This window comes from Gorilla gorilla, chromosome 1 (assembly GCF_029281585.2).
Source record: "Gorilla gorilla gorilla isolate KB3781 chromosome 1, NHGRI_mGorGor1-v2.1_pri, whole genome shotgun sequence".
Lineage (NCBI taxonomy): Eukaryota > Metazoa > Chordata > Mammalia > Primates > Hominidae > Gorilla > Gorilla gorilla.
In genome coordinates this window covers 71,442,999-71,466,426 of record NC_073224.2, presented here as the reverse complement: position 1 = coordinate 71,466,426, position 23,428 = coordinate 71,442,999, and the positions used below count along the sequence as shown (strand labels likewise).

General features: G+C 38.3%; 1 protein-coding gene across 2 annotated transcripts; it reads right to left on the bottom strand.

Annotated features, from left to right (window-relative positions):
- Positions 1-87: 87 nt before the first annotated feature.
- IVNS1ABP (influenza virus NS1A binding protein) lies at positions 88-22,544 on the bottom strand. Of its 2 annotated transcripts, none has more exons than XM_055367581.2 (15): positions 22,446-22,544; positions 14,734-14,961; positions 13,030-13,158; positions 12,650-12,819; positions 12,447-12,522; positions 11,140-11,313; positions 10,707-10,832; positions 9,229-9,336; positions 5,135-5,264; positions 4,673-4,897; positions 4,138-4,259; positions 3,918-4,044; positions 3,703-3,834; positions 3,413-3,586; positions 88-1,987 (listed from the first exon to the last, which is right to left on the bottom strand). In XM_055367581.2, exons 3-15 carry the CDS (start codon positions 13,138-13,140, stop codon positions 1,734-1,736), a joined length of 1,929 nt encoding a protein of 642 aa, XP_055223556.1. In that variant the 5' UTR covers positions 13,141-13,158; positions 14,734-14,961; positions 22,446-22,544; the 3' UTR covers positions 88-1,733. The 2 variants fall into 2 exon arrangements, with proteins under 2 accessions (XP_055223556.1, XP_004028099.1); XM_004028050.5 differs by lacking the exon at positions 22,446-22,544 and adding an exon at positions 20,563-21,020.
- Between the last annotated feature and the right edge of the window lie 884 nt (positions 22,545-23,428).

Sequence of the window (23,428 nt, the reverse complement as noted above, 5' to 3'; positions counted from 1 at the left end):
TAATGCAGGAAAACTCTGACCCAAAGTATTCCCATATATTATTTGCATTAAGCATGTCACTTATGAAATGAGAAGTGATCTCAAGGATTTTAGTGCTGAATCCTCAACTAAAATTTTATTTCCTTGTGCTGAATAGAACACATACAGATCCATATTAAAAACAGTCATCATATTAGGCAAATTCAATCTGTCAATGTAGTTTTAGTCCAGAACCAAACCAGTGATAGTTAGGAATTACAGAGTTACCAACCAAACTGATTTCCTTTCCTGGTGGTTCTTTGTGTAACAGATGAGAGAAATAAAGTGGCAGAGTACCAGTGAACATTTGGAGAAAATAGCTAATTATTTTCTTCCTAACCCAAGTTAGCCACTGAATAGTCATCTCAGAATAGTCATCTCATCCCAGTTGGCCCATTAGGTTCCTGTGTGCTTCATCTTCTGTGAGAAAAAAAAACCTTATATCATTCCTTATTTCAGATGTAAGATGCCAGGTGAGTTATTTTCCACAAATTTCTTAAGCTCATTACTGGAAAAAAAATTTCTCAAAACTTTTAGTAATGAATGAGTGTACAAGCAGCAATTGGATATTAATCCCATGGTGCAAGGATTTCCTGCAAAGTACCTTTAATGTGTTTGCATCAGCAGCAAGCATTAGGACATGCTATTTTGGCACCATAAGTTAGGTGTGTAGCACTACACATTAGACACCAAGTCATCCCAACCAATATTTATCCATATGAACAGATAAACTGAACAAAAACATAGTTCTGATAAAACCTGCATTCACAACCTAATGTAGTTTAAAGTAATTTTTTTCACAATTGAGGGCTGCTATTTAGGACTGTTTTGTTAATAATAAAAACAGGAATTATATAGAAGATAAAACACCATTTTTTACTGCTATATAATGTCTTGCTATATAAAACATACCCTCAACAAGTCAAAATATTTAAAACCAGTGTTTCAAATACCAAAAATCACAGCTATGTTACTGTTCAGTAACTCCACTCAAATAAATGTTAGTACTGCATTCTTGAAGGAAAAAAACTGCAGCCAAGGCAAGAACTCTGAAGTTTGCACTCAGAGTTTAAAAGACAGACCCCTACTCTGCAAACTGAAGACTGCCACTCTGCTTCAATAACTCCAGCCTGCCATATTTTACTTCAATTGGTAAAGCACTCTGCTGAGAATATAAAAAGTTATAAAAAGGCAATCATAAAAGATTAAATATTGGTAGGCATGTAAGCTTCCTTTTAATAAAAACAAAAATAGTCAATGTCATCTATTTAAATAAGTATCCTTTGTTATAGAGTGTTCCAGTTATTGAAAAAGGGCCCTTAAAAAACCCAACTGTCTACATCTTTAAACCCTACCCCTTTTACCCCATAGTACACATTTGAGGGAAGAGTCATTTAATGTGCAAATTGGCAAAACAAATGTGGAGGAGAGGGGACTTCTTGAAACGATGTGCCCAATCAATTCTTGGTTTATTCTTTTCCAAAAAGTAAAATAACCAAAGTCTTAAAAGTACACAAAACAGACCTTCATCTTTGCATTCCTTTCCAAATAAACACAAAAAGTATGTACAGCATGTTTAATAATATGCAATATGCAAAAGCTTTGTGTTGCTGTTAGCAACATCTATACCCACCCACCCTCTTTATTCACAAGTGTACCTCTACTAACCATAATTACATCACTAAGCCTGTTAGTTTGAGAGGGTCTTAAATTTGTTAAAACTGGAAAATCTTTGTATAGGGGCTCCATTCATTTGACTCAAGGTTATAGACTTCCACCGTATTCAGAAATTCATTGCCATCGAATCCTCCCACTGCATAAATGGTGTTCCCTACAGTTGCAATCCCAGCATTGCTCCTTGGTGAAGTCATATTTCCCATCATCTTCCATTCATTTCTAGTTGGATCATACATTTCCACACAACTGATGGCATGAGAACCATCAAAGCCACCACATACAAACAGTTTTCCTAAAAGAGAAATGAGATGGGGTAAATCCAGAGATTAAAGTGTAATAAGGTAAAACTCCCCTAAATCTGTCTTTTGCTTAAAAATCAGTGGTTTTAAAAATAGAAATGCCTGTTCATTTTGTCAAAAAGAATTTATTAAATGCCTAATATGACAAATACTCTCTAAGAGCTGGGAATCAAATCAATAAAAAAAACCATTCCCACGTGGAACTTAGGCAACTTAAAAGGGGGAGGGAGAGGAAGCAGTAGCAGCATCTAAATAAGTACAATTTTCACCAACTCTGTGGTAGTTACTATTATTATTTCAGAGAAGAAGAAAAGCAGGAAGAAGCTGGACAATTATCCTACAGATGCAGCTACTAAGTAGCAAACCAGAATAGTTCTGTGCACTGGACTTTATATCAGCCCAATGTACAGAATTAAGACTCAGAAGAGATTATAGGAAAGCAGAAAAATATCTTAGGGCTTTCCAACTGTATAAAATGATTTTGGGGCCAGATGTGGTGGCTCATGCCTATAATCCCAATACTATGGGAGCCTGAGGTGGGAGGACTGCATGAGCCCAGGGGTTCGAGACCAGCCTGGGCAACACAGTGAGACCATGTCTCAATTAAAAAAATAAAATGATTGTGGTACAGAAATTTCTTCTGGAAACAGAGTTATGATTATTTTCAAATAGATAAAATGTTAGCAATAAATACTCTGTAGCTTAGAAAAAATTTTATTACTGATTCTCAAATTCATTATTTTTTCATTTGACCATCACTTAACCAGCTTGCATTCTATGTATCTGTAAAGCACGCTGACAAGGCTCTAGGCCAACAGGCTGTGTCTACACTTAAGCCTTCACCAGTTGAGCCATAAGCCTGCTAAGGTTCAGCCTGGTACCAAAAACAATGCTAACTTTTAAATTATGATTATATAATTAGACATTAAAAGTCAATAAAATGGAGGTGGAAAGAACGCTATGTCTACATTTAAAAAGTTTAATACTTTGGAAACTTGTTAAAATAGTCTAAAGGTTGTATTTCCAATTAGGTATGGAGTAGACAGTTGGAAAAGACTAGGGATTTGCATTTGTTTTGCAGATCAGATTCTTTAAATTCTGGCTGTAAAGAAGGGGAAACTCAAAATTCAAGATGATGCATTATGGATATGTTTTATAGAAGAAAATGACTTGGAAATTCACTCAGTGCACCCATCAAAAGACTGGTGAATTAAGTTATATATCAAGTATTATAAGTCTTTGATTAGAAAATATATTTCTAAAGGACAAATCACCCTAATCTCCATTGCATCAAAAGAGATGACTGCTTCTGAATTCTTAACTGTATAACTATAGTCATCATTGGCCTTTTCTCTCAGAGTTTTAGAACAAAGTCTTGCCACTATCTACTCTTCACCTCTCCAAATCCCAACACTCACCATTAAGAACAGCCACTCCAGCTCCTCGCCTAGCCACATTCATGGGTGCAATTAAAGTCCAGGTATTATTTTCAGGATTGTACCGTTCTACTGTGTTCAGACAATTCCAAGATTCTGCACCTCCGATTATGTACAAATAACCACCAAGCTCACAGACTGCAGACTGGTGTCTCCCTACAAGAAAAGTCAAGTCAAGATTATTGCTACATCTCCCAGACTCTAGGTGTATACTACACATACTGTTGATTTGAAGGTCTTTAAAAAAAAAAAAGGAAAAAAAATCAACTTACGAATGTTAAGAGCAGCACAGCTTGTCCACAACTTTGTTACAGGATCAAATACATCACAATTTTTCAGTCCTTTTTGACCATATGGATCAGAGCCACCAACGATGTATAATTTTCCATTCAGAGCACACACTCCTATGTAAGTATAAAATAAAGTTACATATTGATAATTTAATTATCATATTTAAATACTGGATATCTCAGGAGAAAACTATTACCTGCATTACAACGGTTAGTTCTCAATTCTGGAACAGGAATCCAGTCATCTATGTTTGAATCATACATCTCTCCACAACTCAGGTCATCTGAGTGGCCATTTGATCCACCTACCACATAGAGCTGGCCCTGTGCCAAAAGTGAGAGATGAGAATTTCTAACATCCTGAAGTTATGAGGAAAAAGCTAAATAGGGGTTGCTCCTGCAACATAATGCGCTTACCATGAGTACAGCCATTTGAAATCGGGCTCTTGGTGTTCTCATGGGAGCAAGAAAGGACCAGTGATCTGTATGTGGATTATAGCATTCGACTGTTCGAAGACATTCCTCTCTGTTATAGCCACCTGGTAAAAAATAAAACCATAAAGATTTATGTTTAAAATATTAAACTGGACCACGGTTTCCAGTCCTGTAAGTTTAAGAAATCTGCACAATGAGAAAAAGTATTAAAACTTTTTAAGGATGCCTTAGTTGATCTTTTAACTAAGTGCTTGTAATAGCTGAAAAATCACATTATCAGTACAAATAAACTGCTTAGTCTCGGCTTGAATATTAGAAAAATTTAGCCACAACATAATTTTTTTAAAAATTAGATACAGACATTGAACTGAAGGTTAGCCATATTCAATAGTATTGTTATTTCCCTATCTTATTGGATTGCCGTGAAAGATGGCATATTAAACCCTCTCTTTGAAAGTCTGCATGTCACAAAAATGCCCATCTACACGCTTAGCCAGTTGAATGCTTCTGTTCTTACCTGCAGCTATGAGTTTGCCATTCATCTCTGCTGTTCCCAGACCAGATCGTGCGTACTGCATAGGAGACATGGGCTTTTCGATTAGCTCATCTTGTTGCATCTCAAAGCTTAAACTCTTACTTAGTTTTGGAGTACTTGTTGGTGAGCTCTGTGGGCTGTTTCTCCCATGAAGAAAAATGACACAGAATATACCATCCAGCACAGCCAGGCACAAGTAAGTGTTATCTGTAAGCACAAGAGTTCCATGTTTAAGATGTAATTATTACTTTTGGTTTGTGTATATGATCCTGAATTGGACTCCAGTCTCCACATCCCAGACTGGAACAATCTGCTCTCGTTTTCCAAATTTAATTGCTTCTGAGTTTTTTCCTCGAGTAGTCAATTTAAGAGGTATTAAATTGGCAACACTCCTTCTTAAAAATAGGTAAGCTGAAAACAATCTGGCAAGTGTCATATACTTACTTGAAGTCTTTTCTGAAGCAACGATTTTCCACTCATGCTTAGGGCTTTGTACTGTAGCATTTGGAGAAGAGAGACATCCAGTTGAACTGCTACTTATCTGCTTATGGCCATTCTCACGTGGTGGCTTTTTCTGCAAAATCAAAAGGTAGCTACAGAAACCTAGCCAAAGACCACATCTGATGTACCTTTGTTCCTGAGCTATTCCACAACACTGAGTATCCTTCACCTATATATGACATTTATAGGACACTAACTTTAACTCAAGCCAACACTTTCCAAATGACACAAATTACTGGCATACTTCCATCTCCACTCAATGATGAGACAACTACACCTACACAATTAGCCTAGGTAAGAAAAAGCTCAATTTTAACAATTTGAAAAACATGTTGCAAATCAAGACCTCAGAAGAAAAAACCAATCTATAATTATTTTTATATTAAGTATAGAATCTTCTAAAAGAATGTTATAAATTTAAAATAGTGTGAATTAACAGAGAATACATTTAACCCACTATTTTCATGAAATTGTCAAACCTAACTAAATCATATGTACAGATATCCTTCATACAATGCCAGCAAAACGTAAGCAGATATAGATTCATCCAGTTTCTCTGAAAGTACTTGACAGGAAAAAAGTGGCAATTACAAGAAACACTTAAAGAATATTTCTTTAGGATTACCTTATAGGTATTATAGAGTGGTTTTCTAGACAAAATTACATCAAAACACAAGAAAATAGTAATCAGAAATGAAACATTACTAAAAACAACCAAATATTCACAAAAGTAGAATATACAGGAACACTAAAGAGGGAGAAATGAACAAAGCTGCCAATTTCCAAATGATTGTAAGAGAACTACTTTACACATGTGTTCTCATGTATGAGTTTTCCTTGATGGCTTCCTTCCAATTACTTTAGCCTTTGCCACTTCCAAAGGATATGATCATATGGAATTGGAAGAGTAAAGACTACTCTGAGAGGAACTGCCAAATGAACAGGTAGCAACTTCAGCACCTGGCCTAGTTTGCTCATCCCACTTGTGCTGGTCCAGATGGCCAGAACACATGGATAGGTAAAATTTCTAATGGAAATTTCTGGTGCTAGTGGAAGCAAAAAGCCATATAACAAGTAATTGAGAAGAAGATTTTGCTAGCTACTTGAAGCTATTAAGAAAAAGCTATATCAAAAGTTAGGCCTGAGTGTGGTTACAACATACGTAGGCTATTTTGAGAAAAGGCAGGGAATGTATCATTATCAATGGTTATGATTGAATTCCACTTAGATGTTTACTATGTACCTAGGCATAACTAGGTACTTTATTTACATCATCTCTTTTAGTCCAGTGAGGGTGATATTATCTACCCATTTTATAGATAAAAATATTGAAACTCAAGAAGATATGCATTGCTCAAGGCAATACAACTAAAATAAAGATTAGGAATTATGAAGATAAACCCCATCCTTTTTATACTATGACAAGTTATGTCATAGTATAAAACAGATTTACACTATGACAGGCTGTTTTCCACTGTTACTAAAGTTGTGAATGCATCTTTCATATCACTTTTATACTATGAATATTAAGAATAAAAAATAAGGTTAGACTTATCTAACCTTATCTATTATTATGAATTACAAGGTACATAAAACCTCATCCCAACCTATGGGAAGAAGGGATCCAAATATCACAAATGGATGATGCTTACATTGAGGCTGTATTGAGGTAAAAAAACTGTTCTAATGTACAAACTATAATTAAGAGAAAATGACTGTGAAAGAGAAAGGCCCAAAAGCAATGCCTAATAACAAGCCTAATATAGAAATGCTGATTAAATCCTTTATATGTAAAGAATATATCCCTAAACCTTATTTTACATGACCTCCCAGAGAACTTGACAGTGTTTAGTCCTCCTTCAAACTTTCTTCTCCTACCTTAGGTAGCTTTTACAACACGATTAGATTCTTATTGTCCTCTGACTTTTCTAATGGCTTCTTCTCAACCTCCTTTTTCTATTCCTGAAGTCTAACATGTGTCCCTCTCATCCTCTTCATGATCTCTATTCATGGCATCACATTCTAATGAGTCACACATGTCAGAATCCCACTTATTCTCAAATTCTTTCTTTTCCCTAATCTTGCTAAGCAATCACTAAGGCCTGCTAAGTCAACCTTTGTAAATATAAATGTCTATTTATATATAGACATAAATAAAAAATCTATCCTTTCTCCTTCATGCCCCTAGATTAAGCCCTCATCATTTTTTTAAAACCTGAACTACTGCTGGCAATAGTCTATAAACTGGGCTCAAACTTTTATTGATTTTCTGTGTCTGGTTATAAAAATAGGAAAGGTCCAAGGCAACAATTTTAGAAAATAAAACCAGAAATCAGTTGGGATATCCCAGCCCAAAGACTGCCACCTAATAGACTGTTCCCCAGTTTTTCACCATTACTAAAGTGAATGCAAAACTTTCGTATCACTGTATTCTTACCTAAGGCTTCCCACTGCCTATAGGATAAAGTATAAGCCCCATTCAGGGAGCATTTACCTACTTTCCCAGTCTTATGACCTGCAATTCCAAGAGTATCATCCTTGCAGATACTCTTTGCCAACACCTCTCCCTTTATCTGCTATGCAGACTCCTCTAAATCCTAACACTGCTCAAAAGTTACCTCTTGTGTGAAATATCCCTGGCTTCTCTCCTGTCTCACTGTGTCCTCTCCTTTAGGCCTTTCGTAGCTACCTCTTATAAGCCTGTATTGTTTTGCCCACTCTTAGAAGGTCCTACAAGCAGAAACTGTCTCTTACACATTTTTGTGTTGCCATACCGAACATTATGGCCTGCCACTTATTGGGCACTCAACCTCTGCATGTTGAAAATGTACTTTTAAAATGTTAACTCAAAATGTTTAGAGTTAAGGGGGAAAATATCCTCAATATATTCAAAATGCACAAACACAGGTTCTCAACTAATTCAAATTCCAAAACTTTTAGAAATATTCACTCACTGTTGCCACAGGACACCAGAGAGAGCTAACACCTGATAATTTGTAACCATATAGGCTACTACTAAGTCTACCACTTACCCTCTGATTTTTAAAGAAAAGCATTCCTTAGTCTGGGCTGAGTCGACTGCTTTATAGCTTGTCCCTCAAAAACATAATTTGAGCTAAAGGCCAAATAAAAATATATACTATATGACCATTTATATAAATTTTTTCAAGCATAGCCAAACTAATTTAATGTGTCAGAAGGTAGGATAATGGTTTCCTTTGGGAGCACTATACGGAAACGGTTGGGAAGAGGCAAGAGAAAGGCTGCCGGGATGCTAGAAACCTCTTCTTGACTTGGGTAGTGTTTACACTGGTAGGTTCACTATGTGGTAATTATGACTTGTGTACTTTTCTGTATTTGTCCATAAACTTAAAAAATTTATACCTGAGAAGTTTGTTCTCTAGTAATTGTTGATAATGTGTCTGAATAATTATGTGTTTACTCATAGGGGAAAAATGAAATTGGATTTTATAAAAGGCAAAGTAACTCAATCAGCACAGTGGAACTCTACTATATTTTAATTCATCTTGGTTAAAGAAACATCTAGATCAGGTTTTAACATATGATCCACCACTTTTAGACTTATTACATTGTATAGTCCATCTTAACTATACCATTTCTAATTTCCAGTAAGACAGCTCATAGTTAAGGTAACATCCAAAAATTTCTTTCATAGCCATCAACAATTTAAGTCCCCCTGCCCCTTTTTAAAAAAAACTATCAGTCATGCCTGACACAAACAACTGCTTTTCATAATCTTCCCAAATAATTTCTATATTGTTCCATCTTATTGGCCTTTACTGTAATTCCTGCTTTATGAGAAAAAAATTTCAATAGGGTTTCCTAATTTGTTAATATCTTTTCATGTGGCAAAAATACTAACTCTAAGATATGCTTGTTTTCTCCCAGAAATGTTTCTGTCCAGTTATACCAATGAAATTGGTCCACTTTCCTTTATTAAAGGAAAATTTAAGTATGCTATCAAATTCTCTAGTCAAATTTTAACCTGAGGTTACCTCAGACTGTGCAATGTGTACCTGCACAAACTGAATGTGGTCATCATCACTGCCAAACACCTCAGCCTGTCCATCTAGTAGGTTCCCATCAAGCAGCTTGTGATCAGCTGAGTAGTACAAGGTTTGAACCTGCAAAACAGCAACAGAACACCCATGTGGCTACAGTCACCATGGCTACTCCACTAGTATGCAGATTACACAAACGCCTCAAGGTAACCTCCAGTGTGCTTCTTGAGCTTCTTGACATATTACTCTGGCAGGATCCGGAGGTAAAGAAAAATACATGTCATGGTGGTAAAAATTAAAAAACAAAAACAAAAAACCAAAATCAAATACAAAATCTTCCGGTACTGGCTGAAGAGTCGTTGGCTTGATTGGCTTGAAAGAAATCTTCATTTTTTTCATAGCTTCTATCATATAACAGTAAGAAAAAAAGCACTAGTACAATATACACTCTTAAAGAATATACATATTTACAATAAAATACTGAATATAGTTTACACCTTTGCAGATAAGTGGTCTGGTTTGCATAAACATATTTCCTTCCTGTAAGCAATGTCAAGAAAAACAAAGAAAAAACAAATGCAAAAATTCAAGCAAGCTGTAGAGTCATCTCCATTGAGACAGATGCAAATACATAGCAAATGCATCTGACTTTCAAGTGGGAATCATAGAATTTAAAGATAATCTGTTAGCCCTTTTAGAACATAATGATGACAGTGTTTCTGCAGGCCTAACAGATTTGGTAAGCCCTCATAAAGGAACTCTGAAAGGTTTAAGTGGAGAGAGAAACTCAAGGTTACTCCACTGCTCCACCTGCGTGTTTTCAATTCCCACCATTTCTCCACCAACTTTATCTTGTGTATTTTTTTTAAAAGTAGCCCAAGTTAAGTGAGTGACTATATGTATGAACAACACCATTGAAAAACACACAGCTTTAAAGACAAGAATCCTGTAAAGGAGTAAACACCATTAAATCATCATCGTTCTCTGCCCACAGCGGATTTTTCTTAGGAGAACTGGGGCAGGACTGCTGCTTCTTTACGTGTCAATACACTTGAGGTTTCTTCTTGTTTCTTCAGTCTTGGGTATCCTAGTTTTGTTAATAAACCTATGGGGAGATAAATCAATGGGGAGGAACAACCATTAGAAGCTTTTACCTACTTGTCAAATTTAAAGCAAAAACCTGTGAAGAAAAATTAAGAATCTACAGAAAATTTCAGTACCACTTCCCATTTCTAAAGCAAATTACATGCTACTTTAAAGAAAGTTAACAGCACATAATAAGCAAAGAAATAAAAAAAGAAAAGCAGAAGACCAAACTGAACAGTTCATTCAGCTCACCTGGACACCCCCCCTGTTTCTCAGCTTAGGGGTACCTATAGCAAAATTTAAATTCTTTAGGGTCATGGTTATAAAATAAAAGTGAAAGGGAATCCTTCATGTTATAGCAAAATAATTTTTAAAAATGGTTGAATCCCATTTACTTTAAAACTAACCTCTTCCATCAGCTCTTCCAGACTGTCTCCATTCTCCCAGATGCTACGCTGCACCCAGTTGATTACCTTTGTATATAATTTGCCATTGCTGGGCAAGCAAACATTATCTTCAAGCATTACCTCCAACTAGAATTGGGAAAAACAATGACATGGATCAGTGTTGAGCTCCTAGTTCTCAGCTTAATTCCCAGTTTCATAATAAAGTTGTCACAGACGCACAATTCATTCCATACATTTACTCTAATTTGTAAGGAACCAGTAATCAAAAACAAAGTAAACAAACTGGTAGGGAGAAACCCATTACGCTGCTAAGAATAACAATATAATTTCAATGTATTATTTCATAATCATTACTCACTGGCTTGAAACACAGACCAAGATTCCATGCCTGGAACTAGATAGTATACATCTGTTTATAGACTTTACTCCTTACCTTTAGCCTTGGAAGCTTAAGAAACTCCTCCTCTTCCGAAATTTGTAACAAATGCTCCTGAATATAAGCATCAACCTTATTCAACAAACGGGAGTCTCCCATACAACTTGCAAAATTTCGGTAAGAGATGCAGCTGGTAACATCCATTCTAGACAGTAAATAATCACCACAAACCTTGGAAAAGAAATATATGAGTGCCAACACTTACATATCTTTTATTCAACAAATAATGTTCAGTGTGGTAAACACTATGTGAAGATACAAAGAATCAAAAATCACTGTCTTAATACAACAAATGTTAATAGTGGTAATAACACGTATACAAATGATAAACATCTAATTATGCCATACAGATATGTAAGTTTTAGTTTAAGGAGAGGTACAACAAATTGAAATGCTATGTAAGTTCACATAAGTATTTTCAAGTAGAATAATTTGGTAAGGCTTCATGAAACGCAGTATCTGAACTGGGCTCTACAGGAGAGATGATGTTGATGTTGAATGCAGACAGAAGTAGAGAAGATGCTGCAAACAATTTAATTTGGTTGGAGAAAAGATAACTAGGAAATAGTTTTGGAAAGACAGCAACTATATAAGGGAAAATCTAGAAACTAAATGCAGGGATATGTACTGTAAATTAAGGAAGGATTTTTGAACAAAGGAGTGGTATTAGAAGAAGGGCTAGCAAATCAAACTTTTTCTTAAAGGGCCAGATAGTAAAAGCATTTTAGGCTTGTAGGCCATTCTGTTTGTCACAACTGCTCAATTCCGTCACTGTAGCTGGAAAGCAGCCTAGACCATATGTAAATGAACACACATGGCTGTGTTTGAATAAAACTTTATAAAAACAGGCAGCTGGCCAGTAGGCCTTAAGTTTACTGACCCCCATGCATTAGGGGATTAAATGCCTGTTTTCCAAAAGTACTTTTTACTGGCATTAAATTCTAGAAGGAATACTTTTAGAGAGCACAGGAAGTTTAGGAGAACACAGAATTGAGGACATAAGTTATGTGATTAACTCTTAAGAAAAACATTAATTTTAATTCATGCTATCAAAGGCTGACATAGCCACTCTACCAGAGAAGACTGCTGAAAGGGTCAGACTTTAGCCCAAATTATCTGAGAAGAAGTGTGATCTTGCTACATTATTATAGCCAAACAGTTAAAATAACATATTGACTACTCTGAGGGAAAAAAGGGACATGTTCAAGTCCTTGAAACTAACAAGATGTTTTATGACAAATTCAGCATTGCAATCACACAAAATAAGACTCCATAAATGATTTTATTTACTTCTGATACTCTACCTGCTTTACTCGATCCATCTTCAGCTTTTTTGCTGCAGAATAAACATCTTTTACCAATTCCTTATCTGCTTTCAACCTATTTAAAAAAAAAGTTACTTATGATACCAAAGCCTTAAAACACACTTAATTTAAATATATGTAGCAAGACTTGGAATTTTCTGAAGATATTCCCTAATTATATGGTTTACTTCAAATGTACTTACTGAGCAGTGTAGGCATAATTCAACAAGACTTCAACAGCTTCTGGATTGAGATCATCAAATTTAACGTGAGAAATTCCATGAGGATCACTATCACTATTAAAGATTTCAAATAAATAGGGACTGCAGCAAGCTAGCACTGCTCTGTGTGCTAACATTTCATGGCCACAGACCTGAAATTATGAAGAATTATAATTATAAGTTTTGTGGATTATGTGCTTCTCTAGCTAATTACTATATCAGATTCCTTTATCTTACATTTCTCAGTATTCTTTTAAAAAATCATTTCATTAAATGCCTATGAAAAAGAAATAAGTAAATCTAAGAACTTATGGCTTTTAGTAATAAAAAATTCTATAAATTTTGAATTAAGTTTTAAATACCTGAAGTCGAACATCACAGAACTGGCCACTTTTCCTCAGGGCATTTAATTTGGCAACAGAAGACTCAATAAAATTTTCATCCTCAAACATCAAATATCCATTGGGAATCATTTTTCCTTATAAATTTGGCTAGATGATGAAAAGAAAGCTGAGTTATTTTACTTGCAACTGATGGTTTTAAAAATATAATGCTAAAGAGTAATAGTCTCTTTATTCTCAAATTCCATCCTATAAACAACACATAAAAATTTCATCACACAAAAACTTAGCTGAAACAACACCTGTGTTGAATGTCCAAGTCTTTGTTCCCTAATACTTTGGTCATAAGACTTTTAAAGGATTCAAACAGTAGCAGCTATCTCAACAATTTTGGCTGGGTTCCCATGCCTATTAAGCAAATTCATTCTGAAGGGAAGGAAATGAAACTCCATCCTGCCCAAACCCATATAACAAGTAATCTAAAAGCCTGAAAGGGTGAAATAGCCAGTACATATAGGTTTCCTTGGATTTGGGCTCCTGTCATTCCTTTACCCACAAATGAGAAACACTGTTACTTATCCTAATCCTACCCTTTTTCAGTTGTCTTAAAGGGCCCCCAATTTGCTTCTAGTCTTCAAAATTATATATAATCAAGATTTATATGTAGAAAATTGCCTAATTTCTTCCTCCCTTGCCTAATATACAAACTTAAAAAGTCTGATTAGTCTTGTCACTGTATCTACGAAATTATTTTTATAAATGTTTTGAAACATATATAGTGATTTAAAAAGATGAACTTATATTCTGTTCCTTTCTTTCATATATTCTAAATCACTTATCTCATCAGATTATATAAATATAAATGGGAACTTAAAACTTTTTTGCATTTTACCATTACTTATAAACAACTGACTAATGACTACACAAAATGCATAATTAAAAAACAGTGATAGGCTGGGCGCTATGGCTCACACCTGTAATCCCAGCACTTTGGGAGGCTGAGACAGGTGGATCATTTGAGGTCAGGAGTTCAAGACCAGCCTGGCCAACATGGTGAAACCCTATCTCTACTAAAAATACAAAATTTAGCCAGGCATGGTGGCAGGTGCCTGTAATCCCAGCTACTTGTGGGGGCTGAGGCAGGAGAATCGCTTGGGAGGCAAAGGTTGCAGTCAGCTGAGATTGTGCCACTGTACTCCAGCCTGGGCAACAGAGAGACTCCATCTTAAAAAATAAAATAAAATAAAGAACAGTAATAGGGAGGCCAAGGCAAGAAGATTGCTTGAGCCCAGGAGTTTGAGACCAGTCTGGGAAACATAGTGAAATCCTGTCTCTACAAAAAATGTAAAAATTAGGCAGTCATGGTGGTGGTGCACACCTGTAGTCCCAGTTACTAGGAAGGCTGAGGCAGGAGAAGCACTTGAGCCCAGGAGTTCCAGGCTGCAGTGAGCTATGATCCCACCACTGCACTCCAGCCTGGGCAACAGAGACCTTATCTGTTTAAGGGAAAAAAAAAAAAGGCAGTAAGAAATTTTAATTTGAAGTAACTGATTTATTTAAAGTCAAAATATAGAAAAGAAAAATATGAAAATGTTTTTTATACTCAAATGATTACTGACTTCTCTGCCTTTTAAAAAGAGTATGAAAGGTTTACTGTACTCGACATACCGTCTTCAGAAAAACAATGTGTCTTAATACTGGACTAGGCAGAGAACATTCACTTACCTACTCTGTTGGTGGCAAATGTATTTCTGGGAACTCTTAAGTAATCCAAGGACAAAGGAGTGTTAAAAGGTGCACTTCGTCAGGGTATGAAGACAGGTGGTTGAAATGAAGGCAGGTGTGTCTTAAGCTCTAATGGTGATTCCAAAACTATCAGGCTTGAAAATGATGTAATCAAGTCCTTAAAAGCTATAGACACGAATTTCTTCTGTGATAATGATGCATCATAATCTATAACAGTGATAAATTTAAGTTAGATATTCAGAATGATCAAAGACTGTCATTGATCTAGGTAGAGCAGATCATGTAAAACAAGTCCTGATCTTCAAGAGATTTGAGATAAATGGCAAAAATATTCCCATTACATAAAAAAAGAACACAAATGCAATTCCACATAAACATTTTTCATTTAACTTGCAACAACCCAAGTGATTAAAAAAAAAAAAAAGTCCTTTCCCAAAGGGCAGGGGCTAATGACCTATGTTTATGAGAGGTATAAAGGCACAAGACTACAAAACAAATGTCAATACTGTTTAATTCTAATATTCTTTATTATTAATTTCCAACTAATATGCAAACATGAGATCTGTTTTGAGCCAGCAAGCAACCTTAGGCATTATTCCCAAGCATATATACTATGTTACTGTTCCTCAAAATGAACTCTGCACTTCCCAGGCTCTGTTAACTTTGTTCAAGTTCTTCTCTCTACCTGGAAGGCCCTTAACCCAACCTCTGCCAGAGGAAATCTTACAGCCATAGAGCCTCTGCCAAATGCTCCCAGTTGGGAAGCAGTTTCTCCTCATCCTCCACATTTAGAACCCTATCTGAGAGGTATTTATGATCTTCCAGCTGGTCTATTTCATGCTGTATTTATATATACTTGTTTATCTTCCTTGACTCATGGGCAAACCTTCTGTCTTGTTCATCTTGTGTATCCATCCCATCTCCTCTCTACCAGGACTAGCCTAAAAACTTGAACATAAAGATGAGTAATTTGTTGGAATAAACTAAACAGAAGGGAAAATACTGATGCCTGTGCTTTGTATAATCATTTTTCTCATACACAGTAATAAACTATCAATGGAATCATTCTGGTTCAAACCTAATCTTCAAGGTAATCAGTCCTCCTACCTATTCTCCCTCCCTCATTTTCACATCATCAATTACTAGTGTCAAATTCAGATGGTACTTATTTTGTAATCACCTGAACTGCTATTACACCACTATTAACTCTGGAAACCAGAACTAAGGAATAACTTACCTGAAATATGTGCAAATATATTCATTTTTATGGATATCTTAAGATTATCTGCCTTATACATCAATACAACAATTCTAAATCTAACAATTACGTCAAAGTGAATAATCACTTACCACAGGACTCCACTGCAGGCTGGTCCAGTTCGAATTCAACAAACCTATTTTGTTTAGTTCAACATGTGTCCTAACAGGTTTCTCTGTAACAGGTTTCATTTCAAGGAAACCCAATAATGCCAATTCGGGTTGGGATTGTTGTGAATGCTTACCCTTGCACCAAAACTATATCACAGCATTAGGTAATATTGATTTCCTCTGGTTAGTCAATTTGGCTTTTCTCTAAGAAACTAGTTCTAACAAATGTTTTCCAAATATACATAATTCTTTCTACACAGAGAGAACACACTATCCTAAAGAAACCTTCAAACATTTTCAGCCAAGACCTGGCTCAAACTAAGAAAATTTTCATATACATATGATTTATACTGGCATGGTCAACTCACAGGCATAGTTGGCAACTCCTAACTTCAGTTTCATAAGCTGCTCTTAAAATAAGAGGAAGGAGTCCCCATGCAAATTGTTATATTAAAATGCATCCTCTGAAAAGCCAAAAACATTATAATATGAAGGTACTATTTTAAACTTTGACCAGTTTTATTCACTTTTTACTTGTAAACTTGATCTAACAAAAAATAAAAATGGTATCCACTTACTATATTTGACAAATAGAATGTTCTACCTAAAATTTATTTTGGAAAAAAATGGTTAAAATTACTGCAGCCCTTGGAGAAAACACTGGAGAATTTTTGGGGCAATCTGCATCAGACAAATTTGTACAATATTATTATGAGTTTTGCAGTAAAATGAATCCTGTATTTAGTGCTTGATTTTTATTTATTTTTTACTCTAATTCCATGACAGTACCTGATTTTTAGTACATCAAGGTCATAATATGAACCTCATCTCTTTAATATCTACTGATCAGAGTACAAAGCTACTTGATTTTAAAAGCCAGCCCAAATCTAGATGACATTTAAGTTAATGCAAACTTACTTTATTCAATTATTGTCCTCATACACTATATACCTACTTCCCGCCCACCTCAAGTTTGGAGGGGATCAGATCAATTCCTGTCTGTAAAACCATGTTTTTGAAAGTTCCTATTTACTTTCATTAAAGTGAGCTAGGGCAAATCAAGAGTTTTAAACTACTCCCCAAATTGATGGGAGATCTTATTTGGTCTATAAAACTCAAGCACGATAACTAGTGGAATTAAAAAATGGGGAAAATTGTTTTCTTTGAAAATCCAAACCAAAAGTCCAGACATCCCAGAGTCATATAAGAGTATAAAACGTAGAATTGTTTGGTGTTTAAAATACACTTTCAACTAAATCTACACCTAGGTCACTTTTCTTACACATTTAAAATTAAAACTAGGATCAAATACAATATATTCAGATAAATTCAGCATACTTCTATGGCCACTGCAAGGGATACCGAAGACTCATAAATGAGTAATTAAACTGCTTTAATAACACCCAGAAGTTCACAGCCCGGAAAGATTAGCTTAAGTGAAATACAATTCAACAGGTCTTATCAAAGAGTTGTTAAAAAGGTAGGCACAATATGGCCTCTGCTAAAATTTTTCTCTGGCCTTCAGTAAGACCAAGATAAAACAAAAGGCAATCGTTTGAGGGCAGTCAGCTCCCGCCAAGTAGCCATCAGCTGCATTTTTAAAGGAAAGACTTTATAATACAAAGTAAATCAACACATCTTTTTAAAACCAGAAGTTACAGCTTTCCAATGGAACCTCTAAAACCACCATCACCATCCATGTATATGAAAACTCGCTGAACTCATTCATTCCATCCATGCTCATAGTTTTGTAATTCTTTCACTACAACACAAACATATGTAGCACCAAACATATGGAAGGCACAAACTGAAATGGAATGCTCATATCATAACACAATAGAAGTTAACTCAGTTCTCTAGCCTTGAACACTTCACAGGCCAGTCAGAAAGATAAAACAAGCTGTGAAATAGCTTGAGCAGAAAGGAAAAAAGGTATGATAGCAAGTATATTCCAGAAACTGCAGCTATTTCAGTTTCAATAGATTGTAGATTTGCAGGATGCATATGGTAATAGCGGGCGAGGAAGAAAGAGAGCCTAATTCCAAGGTTTAAACAATGCTAAGCATGGAAAGTAGGTGAAGGATTTAAACAAGGAAGCATAGGGCATCCTAGCAGAAGTGTGGGGGATGGTCTAGAGGAATGAGTAAAGCATGGAAACAGGGCAGTTAAGATTCTGTACACCCATGCTCCTTTAAGGCAGTGAGGACTTAAGATATTTTATCTTAGATATGTGGCATCCTTATTAACATCAATTATCAAAATTAAGATATGTGGCATCCTTATTAAAATCAATTACCAAAAAGCATAACACAAAGTCGTTTATAGTTTGCTACATGGAGAAGGGAAGGAAGGAAAGGAAGAATTTGGTTTGAGACGTTCTAATGCTGAGGTATCTGCATGTTAATAACAAAAATATAATAGTATGATGTTAAGTATAGGTTCAGAAACATTTACAAGATATACAACTTGTAGTTTACAAGTATGTATTTTCTGTTGTTTTAACAAAAATCCAGAAATCAATCTCTTAATCACAATACTTCAATTTACACACACACTAGCACATGCACATGACATGGTGCGAAGACCCCCAACCTTTAATAATTCCTACTTGCAGGATTTGACTATACAATTGCACTGCTAAAAAGTGGATGAAATGACTTACTTAGTGTTACTTCATCTTAATATCAATTAAGATACTTCCTTAATAGGAAAACATTTATATTTAAAAACGTATTTGCAAAACTACATTTAATTACCATCTAACAAATCCTTCAAGCAAGAAAAACAAAATCCCACCTCCCAAAAGCAAGTAGCCAAAAAGACACTAATTTAAAACTAAGACTAAAACCTGAAATGTTTTGTCTTGGGGGGAAAGTTAGAAAATCAACTACAAATTAAGACAATGGCTATAGAAATTAGTATCTATTAGTTAACCAGATATATCATCTATTAGGAAAACACAGAGGAAAACCATTCCAGGGCTCTCTTTGGTCAGTGGCTCAAGTTCCGTTTACCTCTGGCTACCAAATTATAAGCTTGATAAGTAGCCTGCCAGCTGGCGTTAAATGATACTAGTCTCAATTCAATTCTAAAGTCCATGTTTACCTCACGCCCAGACTTAACAAATACAACTACTCTTTCAGTATCTTTAAGAGAGAAGTGTCAGCAGGATTTAGCCTAAAAGTAATCGTCAGTATTTTGTTTTTCCTAAATCAATCACTGGTGCTAGAATTATTAAAAGAAAGCATGGCCTGTGGCAGTCTAGTCCATGCTGTACTTATTCATCTGTTAAGAGTGGTACTAGGCTTCCAGAGTTGTCATCTATTAGTAGAAGACCACGACACACTTAACGAATAGCTTGATGCCAAGGTGTTCTAACGCTCCATCACTGCACGCTCCATCACAAAAATGCGCCCTTTTGGACATCTGATTTCTCCTTGAAATGTCAGCTGTCTCAAACCAATAGATATGTCCACTACGTATTGGGGGAAAAAGTAAATGTAGTTCTCAAGTAGTGGTTCAAGTTACCCTAGGTTCAACCCTCAGCCTGATACCTTCCTATCATCAAGAGCTTATAATCAGAGACACTTAACCAAAAGCGTGGAGGGACGGAAAAAGAGCAAATCTTGCCACTGATTTCTTTCATAAAAAAGAAAAAGCGTCCCAGGCCTTCCTCCTCGCGCAGCCAGGCCGGCGCGCACTCCGCAGGCTGCGAGGCGAGGCCCCCAGCACCCGCACACCCCCGCCCCGGATTGGCCAGCCCCGCAGTCACTCAGTACCGACACGTCAGGGCAGCCGCTCCCTCCCTCCTCCCGCCCCCTTCTCCCCGCGCTTGGCAAGAAAAGCGGGCAACGTGGAGCGGGAACAAAGGACCCCGCGGCCCACGGCGATCGGGGACTCCGTGCCACCCTACTCCAGGCCCGGGGCTGGCTGCCCGCCCACACGAGCCGAGTCTCGAGAGCTCTTCCAGAAGAGAATCCCAAACCCCAGGCAAACCCAAGGCGAGGCGTCCGTTCCTGACAACAAGAACGGGGAGTCCCGCGCCCTCCTTCCGACGGGTCATCCCCGCCCCGCGGCGCCCTAACCCAGGCCCCCCAAAACCCTTCGAACAAAAAACTCTTGTTCCTCCCAGCCTGCCTCACCCGCGCCAGTGTAGCAAAGGGGCTCCAGCCTCCGCGCTCTCCGAGGCGACCGGCGCCCGCTCTCGGCCGCCAACGCAACTTGGCAACCATGGCAGCGCTGGAGCGCGGGCCCAGTGCGGCGCGGGCTTCACGTCCCAGAGGGCGGCGGCGGCGGCGGCCGCTTGGGGCTGCCTCCCCTGATGAGGACACCGCTTCCGCGCCTCCCACCCTCTTCCCATCCGCCGGCGCCATCCCTTCTTCTCGGATTCTAGCCGCGCCGTCTCCCTCATCTGTCGTTCGTAGAACCAGCGCGTATTACCTGGTTCATCTCTGAAGAGATGGAAACATTCATCTCTAGAGCTTCGATGGGAAGCAGGAGGAAGCGGGCGGGAATCGGCCCAACGGAAAGCGCCAGAAGGCGGCGGAAGAGGGGAGCGGTCAAGTAGAAGGACGAGGGGCCAGTCCGTGGAGACTGAAAGGAAGGGGGAGCGCCACCGAGAACTCGCGGGAACTCGCTCGCTCGCCGACACAGCCGCGCCGAAGCAGCAGGCGGAGAAACTGCGCCCAGCAGCTCTGAGCGACCGACCTCCACGCGCGACCGGGAGACACTGCCTCCGCCGCCGCCGACCGCTCGCGCCGCACCCCCTCGCACGTCACCACGTGCGCTGCCGCCGCCGACGCCTCCCAGCCCGCTTCCGTCTCGAATCCATCTGCAAATCACAGGCGAGCCCCATAAAGATCCCACTCTAAGCCCCGCCCCGCCCGCGGCCCCGCCCACATCCAGCCCCGCCGTCCTCCCTGGTCTACTGGGGCTCCTTCCGTCTCGGTGTAACTAGGTCAGCGCAAGGTGATCCTGAGGAGATAGGCGGCGCTCGGGGGGCGCCCTCGTTCCTTATCGCGCCTTTGTCCCTCCCTCCGTTCCTTGCCCCGCACCCTCACTTTCGCCGCCCTGTGCGTTGCCTGTCCCGGAACTGGTTCCCTCAAGCCGCCCTCACCTGTTCTGACTTCCCCTCGAGGCACAATAGCTTGAGAGATCAGACGTGAGAGATTGGATTGCTCGGCGTCAGACCTACTTCTAGGCAACCCCCCCTGGACTGGAGCTGCTCGTCGTGGACATTAGGATCTAGCTGGGCATGAGCCCTTAACTTAAGGGTCGGGTGGGGGGAAGTGGCGCGTGCGGAGAGGAGGCGTGGAGAGTGTAAGGAAGAAGAGAGGCACTCTGAGAAGAAGTCGAACAACTAACCCCTCATTTGGCCTGGTTTGGGTGAGAAGATTGAGTCACTTGGGGAAAAAAATATTGGAGAAGTCAGAGAAGGTGTAATACTATCAGTGGTGCCACAAACACCAGTTTACTTCCACTTTTCACCCCCCCGGGTCTGTTTTGTCTGCGTGCAGCTCTCCTCGTGTCGGAGACGCTGATTCAGTTCTCTACTGGTCTTGCCCTCTTCCGGAAAAAGAAAACAGACCTGAGAAGTGGTAGTTCCTATCCTAACCTACTGGGGCCCTTTAGACCAGGTGCCAAACTTCATTATCCACCCCACCACCTCGCCCGGGAGGGAGATCTGTGAAAGCGAAACGTGATTTAAGCTGGGATCTGGCAGCAACTTCGTGGACTCTGAAGGGCACGTGGGAAAGGTGTTTTGATTGAAGGTGAGGGATTTAGTGAGGTAAAATTATATCCAAATTAGAGTTTGGTAAAGGCTTCCAGGTTAATGTCCTGTTAACGCTTATCCTGATTTGTGGAGGACACTTAAGCTGTCTAGGCCTAACCTTGTGTTTGATCACTCACCTTAATTTGTAGACATTCTAGGAGCTCTTTGTCAATGCCTCTTACCATTTTTATCATTAACTATTTATGCTTATAGAAGCAGGAAAAATAAATTGTGGGAGCCTTCATCTGCAATAGGTCTACAACTTTTTTTCTAAAATCTTGAGGCAAGGAGACTTATTCCCCCGCCCCTGTTTTTCTCACAGATTTCTTGTATGTCTCCCTCGCCCCGCCCGCACCCCGCTCCCCCGCCCGCCCCCGGACAATTAATTGTAGGAGGAAACAAGAACTAAGATGTCTATTCGAGTGATTTTTTATATCTTTCTTAAGGAGAAAAAGACTGACATTTGACACTGTGCTCTTGTTTTGTCTTGCTGATAATAACTGACAGCAATGTTTACTTTTCTTACAAAGGAAACTATCAGGGTACGTACCTTTTAAGCTCTTTTAATACAATGGGTTTCATCCTTCCAGTGGGAGAATATGAATTGCCCACTCTGGGTAGAGACATGACTGCGTGGCCTGTTGGACACATGGTCACACTTGCTATACTCTAAATAGTGTCTTTGTGACCTGAAACAGTCAACACTTTTCTTAAAGCTACAGTGTGCCCACACTCATTGTATTTTTGCTTTGTATGGAATTTCAAATTTACTTATTACCTTCTCTATGAATAATAGCATAACTTATGCATTCCATTTATGCCTTTCAGGGAACCTGATGGTTAATTTCTACCTCTTAAAGTAACACATTATGTTGTAAGATTTTGCTCTTAATATAGCAGTCCCCCTTATCCTTGGTTTCACTTTCCAAGATTTTGTCAACCATGGCCCAAAAATGTTACATCACTACTCTTGCATTTGGGGGGTATTATTACATAAAATGATAGTTATATGAACACAAGCACTGTCACACTGCAACAGTCTGACAACCCAGACAGCAACTGACTAATGGCAATCTGGGCAGGGACAGAGCAGACTGTGCTCCTCAGAATGGTGCACAATTTAAAACTTATGAATCGTTTATTTCTGGAATTTGCTATTTATGTCACAATACTTATGTCATTCACCTCATCTCATCATGTAGGTATTTTATCATCTCACATCACAAGAAGGAGAAGGGTGAGTTCAGTACACTAAGATGCTTTGAGAGGGAGACCATACATAACTTTTATTACAGTACACTCTTAAAATTGTTCTGTTTTATTTTATTATTATTTTTTGAGACAGAGCTTCTTGTCTCCCAACCAGGACTATAATGGCACAATCTCAGTTCACTGCAACCTCCGCCTCCAGGTTTCAAGCGATTCTTCTGCCTCAGCCTCCCAAGTAGCTGGGATTACAGGTGCCCGCCACCACGCCTGGCTAATTTTTGTATTTTTAGTAGAGGTAGGGTTTCGCCATGTTGGCCAGGCTGG

What these genes read in the sequence shown, in the direction of transcription:
- IVNS1ABP (XM_055367581.2), bottom strand. Translation starts at nt 13,140, where the DNA reads ATGATTCCCAATGGATATTTGATGTTTGAGGATGAAAATTTTATTGAG. An exon ending in TGGAAGAGCTGATGGAAGAG is followed by an intron (nt 9,337 to 10,706) that starts GTTAGTTTTAAA and finishes GCTGTTTTGCAG; the next exon opens with GTTCAAACCTTGTACTACTC. An exon ending in ACCACATTCAGTTTGTGCAG is followed by an intron (nt 5,265 to 9,228) that starts GTACACATTGCA and finishes TTGATTTTGCAG; the next exon opens with AAAAAGCCACCACGTGAGAA.